Here is a 14,061-nt window from a genome sequence, read left to right as displayed (position 1 = left end):
ATAAGAGAAAATGGGAAGAAAAAAAGTAAATGAAGCATTGATTCCTCTCCATGGATAGCCATCGGGGAGCTGAGAGTGTCAATTGAAAGTGTCAACCCTAAACCAAGTCTTCACTTATGGGAAGAAGAAGAGGTGTTAAACCTTTGTTGGTCATGCTTCCCAAACACAGTCTACAATAAAGGTACAATCTTATCGATTCGTCAAACAATTCCTCACAAAAAGCTAGAATCTATTTCAAGAAATAAATAAGTCAGGAAGATTTGTGGAAGTGTGAATTTTGTGAAACCACCATAGAAGCAGCAAAAAAAGCCTTAATCATATATTGTTATGTTTAAGCATATATTCTAATGGATGAAGATATTCGTATCTTTTATTCTCCTTTTCCTTGTGAAGGTTGTTGGAACAAAATAAGTTTAAACAATACCTCTTAAATTTTGATGATAACAAGGTATTAAAAGTTCAATTGGTTATGAAATAACAAGTTGAAGAGCAAGGATTTTCATGAGAAACTTTGTTGCAAATCTGAAGGAGTCAGACTCTGGAAGCAGTCAGACTCTGGAAGCAGTTAGACTCTAAAGATGTTTCAGACTCTGAAGGTCAGGATCTGGACAAGCTAAAGGATAAAGGAGCTGAAGCTTTGAAGATCAAGCCTGGATTATTCTTAAGATCATGCACAATGGTTATGAAGATATCAGAAGGTCAATGGATGTCATTTTCAGTGAAGGTACAAACAAGGACAATCTTGTACGACCACTACTCCACTACCTCCAACATTCCCATGTGCATTGTACAAAGCTACAGTTGTGTCTCCATTGGAAAAGAACGATTAATTCCTTATCAAGGAAAGGTTTCAAACTCATTCCTTCATAGGACATTAACCTAAGCAAGCAAGAAATCATTGTTGAATGATCAAGCTTCTCAAATGACTCTTTGATGCGCTGGCACTCTTCAACGTCTCTTTTCTACCTCTATATAAAGGATTGAAGACTTGAAGAATTTACAAGACTCTGCAATATTTTACAAGTGCCAAAACTCTGTCAAATTCATTACGCATCAAACACTTAGAATTTCTTATAAACTTTCACATCTTAGAAATTCTTAAGTCTGGAGTCTGAATTGTTTTGTATTTGTGAAGACATCTGATTGTATATCAAGTGTTCAACCAAACAACTATTTCATTGTAGTATTTGTTTATTATAAAGTCTCTTGCTTGGGTGCTTGAGCATAGGAAGTCTCTTGCTTGTGTGCTTGAGCATAGGAAGTCTCTTGCTTGTGTGCTTAAGCAATTGTAATCTTGTGTGATTATAGTGAAAAAATCTCCTGTAAGCGACAAGGGGATTGTACTACTTCCGGATTATGGAAGGAACCTGAATCATTGCTAGTGTCTCTTTCTTATACCTCTATCTTTTTTATATCCGCCAAATTTAACTCTGAATATTGTTTCAGGATCTGAACTCTATCAGAAACTGGACTTTGGACTTAGTTTAAAACACTAAAAAGGTAACACAATTCAACCTTCCCCCCCCCCCCCCCCCGCCCTTCTTGTGTTTTTCTCACCTTTAGACGGTATCAGAGCGTCTGGTTTTGTTGTTCTATTCCTAGCACTTAACAATGTAACAGATAAGCTCCTGAGAAAAACATGTTTGCTAGTGGTGATGGAGCTGCTGATTCTAGAGATTCCAGAAATGTATCATATGACTATGGTACTGATGATAAGCAGTCTGTCTCTTACAAACCACCTATATATGTTTAATGGTGATCCTGAAACATTTTCTTGGTGGAAAAGTAAAATGTAAAATCACATCATTGGTATAGATGAAGAATTTTGGGACATTATTGAAAATGGTGTTGATCTTACACTAGATGAAGAAGGTGTAGTTGTTGATAGAAAGAAACACATTGTTGCTCAGAAAAAGCTTTACAAGAAACATCACAAAGTTAGAGGACTTATTGTTGCTGCTTTACCTCAAAGTGAGAAATTATGTTAACAAGTTCCAAGACAACTTACATAGAAACAAACACCTAAATATGCGAATAAAAGGCGTTTCAGCACCCGGAAGTCAAGCCCATACACCCCGGGGATGAAACCATGTCCCTGGAGCATGGAGCAACCAAGCACATGCGCCTGGAGTAGGGAGCAACCAGGCACATGCGCCTGGCGGATGGAATGGTGCTCCTGGCGCATGGAGGCGGTTTAGATGTGAGGCATATGCGCCTCGGGGATGCTATGTGCCACCCGAGCTTGCTGCCTTGTTGAAAAAGTAGCAATTTTGTAACGTTTTTGCCCCTTAAGCTTGCGATTTTAGCCCAAGTTAAGGTGCAAACTTTCCCTATAAATACCGTCTTCCTCATTCATAATTTCTCGTTTAGAACTGGAGTAGTTCAAGAGGAAGGCGATTCTAGGAGCTTCAGGAGGAGTTTCTCTATCTTCTCCTTGTTTTTCTTGGGTATGTTTTTATTTTTTTTGTAATTTGTCTTTAGTTACCATGTATAACTAACTCTATCTTCTCCTTGAAGGAATATGGTGTTGGATAATTTGAGTGAGTTTCAGATATTGAGTTTTGTGAAATGGAAAAAATAAGATATTGTTTCTGCTCTAAAAGGACGTAGCAGCAGTTAACTGTCATTGGTACACACAAGTTAACTCACGTTGGGTATCAGGCGGATGTTAACTACCGCTAGTACCAACGCAAGTTAACTTACACAGGGTACCAAGCAGAAATTAACTGCCGTTGAGGTTAATGTTAGAAAATCGGGGTGGGAATGAGCAAAACTGAAACAGAGAAGAGTAATATTCTATTATCTAACATAAGGATCTTCTTGACTTGTATCCTCTTTGGCCTTTAGGAACTCTCATTGGTAGTGGCCAACCGTTAATAGTAAGAATTTTTTTTTGTCTACCCTATATTGAAAAGCAAATTCCAAATCTGCCCTACATGAAAAAGAAAGTCCAAAACTACCCTACTTTTTTTCTCTCTCTTTATTCCCCGCAAAACTGACTTGGGGGGTATGTTTCCCAGCAATTTCATTTTGCGGGGAAGGGCTTTTTTTTGTCCTTTTCTAATGTTGGGCCCGCAAATGGGGCATAAAAAACAAAAAAAAAAATTTGCAAAATGCACCCCGCAAGTCAGTTTTGCGGGGAAACATCAGAAAAAGACAAAAAGAGAAACATACCCCCCAAATGGGATTTGCGGGGAATAAAGAGAAAGAGAAAAAGTAGGGCAGTTACTTTCTTTTTCATGTAGGGCAGTTTTGGACTTTCTTTTTCATGTAGGGCAGATTTGGAATTTGCTTTTCAATATAGGGTAGACAAAAAAAAAATTCTCATATTATCATGAATTTTTATTTTATTTTTCTATTTTGGGTCCAAAAAGTAACGTAAAAAATGCTGAGTATATATTTTAATCACAAAAGTTTAACATGCATTATACATACCTAGATAGCGAGCGATCAGTTTCCACCAGTTTGATACAGCAGTTCCTCTATTTTTATGTTTCATCTGAAGCTACTAAAATTAAGCTAAAAGAATATTGTTTTTACTAACAAACTTATTATCAATGCTCAATGGAAGCTTGTTCTAGAAAATGCAGTCTTAATTATCATAAAATTTAAAGACCCAATTCAACTTCTCATGCACTTCTATGATCCATAACAAATTGAAGAAACTCAATTCAACTTCTCTTTGCTTGTCACTTGGCAAAAATAATATAAGAGAAATGTAAGATGAGAAGATAGAAAGTAAGTAAAAAAAAAAACTGCATAATGTAAGAAAAGGGCACTATATACATTCTTAGCTAAAAGCTCTGCCAACCTGCTACAAATATTATCTCAACATGAAAATACTGCCAACCAAACCAAACCAAACCAAACAACATAAATGGGCAGCACACACGATTTACATATTAGTTGATTCCTATAAAAGCAAAAGGAAATATATTAAGTATACAGTGAGTGTACTTCAATCTCATACAACAATGAAGAAAACTGAAAAGACAAACCAGAAAGTAGCAACACATCAATCCTAAACATTACAAAAGAAAAAGGAAATTCTTAAAAATACATTCCAATGAATTAACCCAACAGCGTACAAATGAAAATAACTACACCATGTTTGCCCCAAAAACCGAAGTCTTGATTTTTATTAGCGACGCAATAACATCTGTCATATTAATTCTTGCTTCAGGTGAATATTCGCAACAATTCAAAGCTAAACCAAAAATAGATGACATATGAGTCATTATATCATTAGTTTCTTCCCCAATTTGTTGGACCAAATTTGAATCCAAGACCTTCATAATTGAATTAGGCAATGATTCATTGATCCATGTTTTCAAACTTAGTTCTGCAACAAACATATCATCTGTTGGCTTTCTTCTGGTGAAGATTTCCATTAGCATAATCCCATAGCTGTACACATCTCCTTTGACAGAAACCATTCCTTTAGATCCATACTCTGCATTTAAATACTAGTTATCAAATATTCTAAAAAACAAGGCTTAGATCCATACTATGTACACAATAATTACTAACATAACATGTTGATTGCATACGTGTGTTGTACATGTCTTTTGCTAACAATATCAAATAGATTGGTTGGGACCGAAAACATAAAGAAGAAAATGTTAAGAAGTATGAGAGAAGAAATTACCTGGTGCAAGGTATCCGATAGTTGCCAAAGTTTGTGTATGAGTTTTAGAATGTCCTTCATCCATGAGCTTGGCAATACCAAAATCACTAACATGTGCAACCATATTTTCATCCAACAAGACATTAGAAGGCTTTAGATCGCAATGAACCACAGGTATTGAAGAACCGTGATGGAGATACTCCAATGCGGATGCAACATCTATCATTATATTTAACCTTTGCAAGAAATTTAAACAACAATTATTTGAATATAACCATTTGTCTACACTTCCATTTGACATGAACTCCATCACCAATGATTTGAAATCAAGATTTGAACAACTGCTGATAATCTTAACCAGATTTCGATGTCGTAGATTTCTCATTGCATTGCATTCTACATCAAAACTCTTTAATTTTGCCTCAGATTGCAAATCGATTACTTTAACTGCAATCATCTCACCATTAGGAAGCTTCCCCTGATACACAGAACCAAAACTCCCCCTTCCAAGTAATTTGCTCTCATCGAATCCATTTGTTGCTTCCACAAGTTCATAATATGATATTCTTCTTGGAGCTCCTAATGCTGATAAACCCCTTTCAAAAGTATTTTCAACATTTTTTCTTCTGAGTTTAAAACATATGATGTATGCAACAACCAAAATGGCTAACACAACTATGGGAAGTATGACTTTGAGTATTATCTTCTTTGTCATTGACATTTTCTGATCTTGTTTACCACAAGGTGGTACTTGGAGGCGAGGATTTCCGCAAAGTGCTAAATTATGCATAAAAGAATGAGCTGTCAAATTCTGGAAAGGTCCGCCATAAGGAATCTCTCCTTGCAATCTATTGTATGAGAAGTTGATGTTTTGAAGGTACAAAAGTGATTCTAAGGATTTTGGAATAACACCGGTTAGCATATTTTGAGACAAGTCCAAGGAGATCAAGCTTACCATTTCATCAAGTGATGTGGGAATTGATCCATACAGTTTGTTATCGGCTAAGGAGAGATTCTGCAAATTTTTTAAGGAACTGATGGTTTCAGGAATGTTGCTTGAAATATGATTTCTAGATAGATCAAATAGTGTAATTGCTCTCAAATTTGCAATCTCAGGTGGAAGATTACCACTGAAACCATTAGAGGACAAATTTAACTTTAAGATATATGTGAGACTCCAAAGAGACGAAGGAATCCTAGAGTTAAAATTGTTAGATCCTATGTCCAAATTTCTAAGAAAAGTCATATTTCCCAAACATGGTGACAAAACACCAGATAGCTTATTATTTTGTAGATATAACTCACTCAACCTCTCAATTCCACAAAGCTCCTCAATAAATGATCCTTGCAGTCCATTGTTGCTAAGATCCAAATACTGAAGTTTTTGTAATCCTTTTAATGTAACTGGTATTGGTCCATTTATATTATTCCCAGGTAGAGAAAGTTGTAGCAAGTTGCTCATGTTTCCAACTTCTAGGGGAATATTACCATCAATTCCAGATGAATCCATGTCAAAATAAGTTGAAGTTATGTTTCCAATTGACTTAGGAAGATTTGATGATATAGGATTTCTTGATAAGTCTAGAATTTTCAAATATCTACAATTTGTCAAGGAAGTAAAGAATTGAAGAGGATCATCGATTGTCAAATTGTTGAAACTTATGATAAACGAATCGAGGAACCTTAAATTTCGAAAAGCATTATTGGGTAGAGTTCCACTAAATTCATTGTCAACCGCTTCAAATTGAACGAGATTAGAAGAGTTGAAAATACTACTTGGAATATTTCCAACAAATTTGTTATGATTCAAGTGTAGTTTTTGCAGGTTAGGAAGGAATCCCGTATTTGATGGGATTGTACCTGAGAGACTATTTCGTTCAACCTCCAAATGTGTCAACGATGACATGTTGAAGATTTTGGAATGAATAGTTCCAGTTAAGTTATTAACAGACAGTATTAGCAACTCAAGTTTATCAAGATAGACAATCTCCTCGGGTATCGAACCTGAAAATGGATATTCATGGTAGACTTGTGGTCATTCTTAAGAATATTAAGTTTCATAAAAGGAAACAAATAGCTAAAATTACTCTATTGGTCCTTAATCTTACTTTCAAAAAAATTTCCTTAGGCTTTGTTTGCGAGTTTTGAGGGGAAGGAAAGGAAAGGCTTAGGAGGGGAAGGGAAGGAAAGGGAGGGAAGGGAGAAAGGAGGGAAAACCTTCCCCTTGTTTGGGAGTTAAAAAACCAACAAGGAAAGGAAATGGAGGGCTTATGTTATAATTTTACTATTTTACCCTTTTTTTCTCTTAAAAACAATACATTGTGTTATACTTTATAATTTATCTTGAAATTTATTCAAAGCAACTTATCTCATAAAAAGTAAATTATTATGATCTATTTTTAAAAGAGAGCTTATTTATAAAAAAAAGCTTATTAAGATCTCTTTTTTAAAAAACAGTTTATTCAAAGCAACTTATTTATGCAAAACAACTTATTATGATATCTTTTTCAAAAAAAACAACTTATTCAAAACAATTTATTTGTCCAAAACAACTTATTACGATCTCTTTTCAAAAAACAACTTATTCAAAACAACTTATTCATGCAAAACAACTTATTACGACCTCTTTTTCAAAAACAAATTATTCAAAACAACTTATTTATCCAAAACAACTTATTACGATCTCTTTTTTAAAAACAACTTATTTAAAACAGCTTATTTATATAAATCAGCTTAATACGATCTGTTTTTCAAAAACAACTTATTCAAGACAGCTTATTTATACAAAACTGCTTAATACGATCTCTTTTTCAAAAACAACTTATTTAAAACAACTTATTTATCCAAAACATCTTATTACAACCTCTTTTCAAAAAACAGCTTATTCAAAACAGCGTATTTATGCAAAACAGTTTATTACCACGTCTTTACCAAAAACAACTTATTCAAAACAGCTTATTTATCCAAAACAATTTATTACAACCTCTTTTTAAAAAACAGCTTATTCAAAATAGCTTATTTAAGCAACACAACTTATTACGATCTCTTTTTCAAAAACAATTTATTCAAAACAGCTTATTTATACAAAACAGCTTATTACAACCTCTTTTCAAAAAACAGCTTATTCAAAACAGCTTATTACCACGTCTTCATCAAAAACAGCTTATTCAAAACAACTTATTTAAAACAACTTATTTATGCAAAACAGCTTATTACGATCTCTTTTTCAAAAACAATTTATTCAAAACAGCTTATTTATACAAAACAGCTTATTACAACATCTTTTTCAAAATCAGCTTATTCAAAACAGATTATTCATCCAAGTTGTTTTCAACAAGTTGTTTTTGAAAAAGAGGTCGTAATAAGCTGTTTTTGATGAATAAGCTGTTTTGTATAAATAAGCTGATTTTGAAAAAGAGGTCGTTAAAAGCTGATTTGCATAAATGAGTTGTTTTGAATATGCTGTTTTTTGAAAAGAGGTCGTAATAAGTTGTTTTGAATGAATAAGCTGTTTTGAATAAGTTGTTTTTGAAAAAGAGATTGTAATAAGCTGTTTTGGATGAATAAGCTGTTTTCAATAAGTTGTTTTTGAAAAAGAGGTTGTAATAAGTTGTTTTTGATGAATAAGTTGTTTTGAATAAACTGATTTTGAAAAAAAGGTCGTTAAAAGCTGATTTGCATAAATAAGCTGTTTTGAATAAGTTGTCTTTTGAAAAGAGGTTGTAATATGCTGTTTTGGATAAATAAGTTGTTTTGAATAAGCTGTGTTTGAAAAAGACGTGGTAATAAGCTGTTTTGCATAAATAAGCTGTTTTGAATAAGCTGTTTTTTGAAAATAGGTCGTAATAACCTATTTTGGATAAAGAGGTCGTAATAACCTGTTTTGAATAAGCTGTTTTGAATAAGTTGTTTTCGAAAAAGAGATTGTAATATGTTGTTTTGGTTGAATAAGCTGTTTTCAATAAGTTGTTTTTGAAAAAGAGGTCGTAATAAGCTGTTTTGATGAATAAGTTGTTTTGAATAAGCTGATTTAGAAAAAGAGGTCGTTAAAAGCTGATTTGCATAAATAAGCTGTTTTGAATAAGTTGTTTTTTTGAAAAGAGTTTGTAATAAGCTGTTTTGGATAAATAAGTTGTTTTAAATAAGCTGTTTTTGAAAAAGACGTGGTAATAATAAGATGTTTTGCATAAATAAGCTGTTTTGAATAAGCTGTTTTTTGAAAAGAGGTTGTAATAAGCTATTTTGGATAAATAAGCTGCTTTGAATAAGTTGTCTTTGGAAAAGAGATTGTAATAAGCTGTTTTGGATGAATAAGCTGTTTTCAATAAGTTGTTTTTGAAAAAGAGGTCGTAATAAGCTGTTTTTGATGAATAAGCTGATTTTGAAAACGAGGTCGTTAAAAGCTAATTTGCATAAATAAGTCCTTTTTTTGAAAAGATGTAATAAGTTGTTTTTGATAAATAAGCTGTTTAGAAAAAGTTGTTTTGAAAAAAATCGTAATAATTAGGTTATATCTAAAATTGTCAATTTGAATTATTATGAGGGCAAAATTGTCAATTTATATGCTTAACCCCCCAAAACCCCCCAATTTGGGGGAATTTTAAAATTGAACAAATGAAACCCTTCTAAACCCCCCAAAACCTTTCCCTTATTTTTTAAAACTCGCAAACAAGGGTTTACCTCTCCATAAGCCTTTCCTTCCCCTTCCTTCCCCTCCAAAACCCAACTCGCAAACAAAGCCTTAACATATTTCATACACTAATTGGTCCATTTTTTATTTTCTACAACATATTTGCGTTATATTTATGCACAAAAAATGAATGTGTAGACTATCTCTTTAAGACTTTGACACACTTAAATTTCACATTATGGACTCCAAATATCTTCTAAAAATCAATGTTTTATAACATGAAAACTCGGAAAACATACAAATTTAACTGGCATCCTTGAAAGCGACTCCAAATTCACTATCATACATCCTTAAACTATCTTTCAAAAAATACGTTCTTAGACTAGTGAATTACGGATGACATGGTCTGTTCTTGGGTGGGCCCAGCCCGAAACAATTGCCCAAAACCCTTACCTAAGGTGATGTACTTGCAAAAGTACAATAATCGTAATTAGAGTTTGTATTGTATTGGTCATGCCTTGAGAAGAATCTCAAGGATTGTATTTATAGCCCTCTATGGGCCTGATTTATGATTACTTAAGCAGTAAGTAATATGGGTATTTATGTATTTAGGCCGAGCTCTAGAGGCTTCTAGAAGCTAGCTTAAGGCGTCGCCTTGGGCTTTAAAGCCCTTCTAGAGGGCGCTAAGGCCTCTGAGAGGGTTTAAATGCCCTTTTGGAGGTTTCACAGGTCCTTAGGAATATATTGACGATCCAGATAAGCATATGAAAATGTTTTTCTCGGACCATAGTAGTGTGATCAGGGTAGACTTCCATTATTTTGGACATAATTTATTTTGAATTTTTAATTCTATTCTTTTAAGGATTAATTCTATGCAACTTTTTACAAAATGCTTTTCATATTAAAGAATGTTTTCAATTAAGATAATTTTTTTATCAAGATTAAGAGCATCATTCTAAGAGAAAAAGATAAAATTCATTAAAAGTAAATAAATGCTTTTAAATGTAAATATGCATCTTATTTCAGGTAAAAGTGTCGAGATAAAAAATGGAGCATACCTGTGAAAAAGTTTGATCCTAAGCCTAAGCCTCTCAACGATGTGGAGTTGCCAATTGATCGTGGAATGTTTCCTTCAAAACGATTGTTGTCTAAAGAAAAAACTTCAAGTTGAGGAAGCTGATTGAAAAAACCATTTGGTAGACTTCCATTTAAATTGTTATCATTAAATAAGATATCCGTCAAAGAAGTCATGTTGTTAAACGATGGAATTTTACCTGCACGTGTGTAACATTAATATCACATTTAATATTTATTAGTTAGTACAAGACATAAACTTTCCTGTCTCATTTTCTGTTTTCAGACTAGAATTTATGAGTTTGTAGTCTTGCTTAGTGCAGGGCTCCTAGAAGGTTTAGTCTATTTCGGTCTTGGATGTGTGTTTCTCCCTTCAATCTATTTTTTTGAGTTTTCTATCGGCTGCTTAGTGTTCTTGTCCTGCTGCTCTATGTGATGTTTGGTGGGTGATTGTTTTGGTGTTCTATGGTTTTATATCAGTAAGTGTGTGGCTTGGTTTAATGACACCAACAACAATCATTGTTATAGTCTTTCAAAAAACAATTTGTTATAGAAAAAATAGTTTAAGGATATAATTGAGATAATGAAAAAGTCAACCCAAAATCTTCTATTTTCTTTATATATAACTGGCAAAAATATATATTTGGTTTAACTCGTGCCAAATCTTCTATCTTCTATCATCTTATACATTATAAAGAAATAAATGCAGTATAATAAAATGTCAATGTTGTCAATGGAAATATCTTACCCTCCAAATTGCTGCCAATAAGATATAAAGTTTGAAGTTTGGCCATGTTTATGATGCCTCCTGGTATGGGTCCTTTGTTGAAACTATTGAATGAAAGATCTAATCCAACCAACTCTTCACATTGATGCCAAATAGTCGGTATGTCGCCAGAAAGATCATTATGACTAAGATCAAAAATTCTAAGATTTGGAAACCCGTGACAAATATTTGACGGAAGATTGCCGGAGAAATTATTATAACGAAGATATAAATCTTGCAATATTGAGTTGTTGAATTTTAATATGGACGATATGCTTCCTGAAAACTGGTTATTGTGAAGGTACAATAATTGCAGCTGTGTAAGATCACCCGATATCCATTTTGAAATTTCTCCTTTAATTCCACAATGAAACAATAAATACAAAGATTGAATTAGGATAGTTCAAACATTTGATTAAAATAAATACTCCCCTTCTATCAAAAAAAATAATAAAATAAATACTCCCTTCGTTAATATTTATTTTTTTATTATATTATTTACTGTTTGTTATTTTTTTTCTAATTTTTTAAATTTAAGTCATTGATGAATTGTAATTTTATAAATATGTAAGCTTCAGAATTAAAAACTCAGACACCACCCAAAAAAAATAGCTAACTAATTTATTTTTCTAATTGTACACTCTAATTAATAATAATGTCAAATATGTTTTTGATCCTTATAAATATACCAACTTTTCGTTTTAGTCCCTCTAAATTTTTTGTTAGACTTTTAGTCCCTCAAAAAAAAATTATCACTACTTTTTGTCTCTATTTTTTAGTCAACTCATGTCTAGCATTCATATCTTTTAGGCTTAATTGCAGTTTTGACTTCCTAAGTATCACAATCTTGCGATTTTAAACCCCTATAAAAACAATAACAAATCAACCCCCTAAGTTTACTCCATTTTGCACTTTTGGCCCTCAAGACCAATTTTGACTAGGTCAATGCATACGTGGCACCCAAAACACTTTATTTATTAAGCTTAATTGCAGTTTTAACCCACTAAGTATTACAATCTTGCAATTTTGGCCCCCTAAGAAAATAAAAAGTCACTCGTGGCACCTCACTTTAAGTGATGTGCGTGCCACGTATGCATTGACTTTGTCAAAATTGATCTAGAGGCAAAAGTGCAAAAGGGGGTAAACTTAGGGGGCTCATTTGTTATTGTTTTTTATAGGGGGTCAAAATCGCAAGATTGTGATACTTAGGGGGCCAAAACTACAATTAAGTCTATCTTTTAATGAAATTTCCATAAATGTAAAGAATATTATGACAATCTCTAGCAAAAATAATTAGAATTTTTTTAACAAAACATGAATTAAATATGAATATTTAAGCACCAAAAACATAAAAAAAAAAAAAAAAAAACATATTTGATAAGAGTACCCACGGGGCACTCGTTTTTTATCATCTTTATTAATGTGCGAAATATGGTCAAATGTGTAACAATTATTGTTGCATTGAAGGAATAATAAATCATATTGAGATTCTAGAATCACAAATAGTGTGAAACAACGAAGTACACCATCCGGTTATTATTATAAGAAAAAAAAAATATTTTAGATTAATTTAATAAATGATGCACGTGGTTTATAATGTAAACCACATACATGATTTATTAAATAAATCTAGAATATAGTTTTTGCTTATAACAGTGATCGGATGATGTATCTCAAATATGAAACATAATAATATTAGAGCTAGGAGTACCTGAAAAGTAGTTAGAAGATAAACCAATATATTCAAGTGAAGTCATGTTTGAAATTGTTTGAGGTATGGGTCCATACATCTTGTTGTGACCAATTTCAAAATATATCAACTGACGAAGATAACCAATAGATTGGGGGATAAAACCACTAAAATTGTTTACACCAAGATACAAATATTGAAGTCGTGATAAGTCCCCCAACGCTTCAGGAATTCCTCCAACAAACTGGTTATAGTTTAAATCAAGAGTCTTTAATCGGCGCAACCGACATATCTCTTTGGGAAACTGACCACCAAAGTTATTGCGGGAGATGTCAAGTATAACAAGGAAAGACAAATTCCCCAACTTTGAGGAAATTGTACCACTAAGACCCATGTTTCGGAGAATCAAGCTGTGGACTCTGTTGTGTCTCTCATCACAAGTGACACCAACCCAACCGCATACAAAAGAGGAGGTTGACCAATTATTAGCCAACATATCATAGGGGTCTGAAGTAATGAGGGATTTGAATGCGAGAAGAGCAGATTGATCTGTGGAGATGTTTTTGGTATTGGCATGTGCTAAGTAAGCCATGAAACAATGCATTGAGAGCCAGAAAAGAAAGAGATTGGTTAATAGACTGACCATTTTTTTCGTAGCGTGTGGATGTTAGACAAGGCTAGGACTGGCCAGTAAATATATTGGTTTGAAATTGATTTTCCTGCTCTATTAACGTTTAATGACAGGTTGGTGGCTGGTATTGGTTTAAATCTTCCACTTGGTACCTTTGACTTTTGACTTTTGGTTTAAATGAGTAAGACCAAGTCCAATGGGGGTATTGAATGGGTATTTAGAGTTGTTGAATGATTGGAGAAGAGGGTATTGAAGATGAGATGGAGGAGGGAAGTGATGAAGCCATTCAATAAGTTGAAGCCTGCACCGGATTGCCACGCGGCGCGTTTTTGTTCGTCCAGGCAAGCGCGTGTAACACACGCACCGACAGGGTGCGTGGGACACTGCAAACGCGGAGAGAGAAGAAGCTTTTGAATAAAGCTGTGACACGTGGTGTTATCTGGTTGGCTACCTGGATTTTTATCTTCTTAATAATTTGGACTCAATTATTTCATTGCAAATAATTTTTTTATTTTTTTATTTTTTTACCAAAATTCGTGATTTTTTTTTCTCTATAAATAGAGACTTGGATCATTTGATTTGGACACAGAAAAAAAATCAAGTTTTTCACTCTCTTAATCTATTAGCATTTCTTTTGAAGTTT

General features: G+C 33.2%; 1 protein-coding gene across 1 annotated transcript; it reads right to left on the bottom strand.

Moving 5' to 3' along the window:
* Positions 1–3,879: 3,879 nt before the first annotated feature.
* On the bottom strand, positions 3,880–13,480 carry LOC146955382 (uncharacterized). The gene is made up of 5 exons (XM_085721347.1): positions 12,809–13,480; positions 11,080–11,451; positions 10,316–10,531; positions 4,649–6,631; positions 3,880–4,453 (listed from the first exon to the last, which is right to left on the bottom strand). The coding sequence occupies exons 1-5, from the start codon at positions 13,431–13,433 to the stop codon at positions 4,101–4,103; spliced, it is 3,549 nt and encodes a 1,182-aa protein (XP_085577473.1). The 5' UTR covers positions 13,434–13,480; the 3' UTR covers positions 3,880–4,100.
* Between the last annotated feature and the right edge of the window lie 581 nt (positions 13,481–14,061).

Source organism: Medicago sativa, chromosome 1 (genome assembly GCF_051527215.1).
Source record: "Medicago sativa cultivar Bolivia chromosome 1, Bolivia_mono, whole genome shotgun sequence".
In the NCBI taxonomy this organism is placed as follows: Eukaryota; Viridiplantae; Streptophyta; class Magnoliopsida; order Fabales; family Fabaceae; genus Medicago; species Medicago sativa.
The sequence above is the reverse complement of the archived record's forward strand: the minus strand, read 5'-3'. Positions and strand labels throughout refer to the sequence as shown.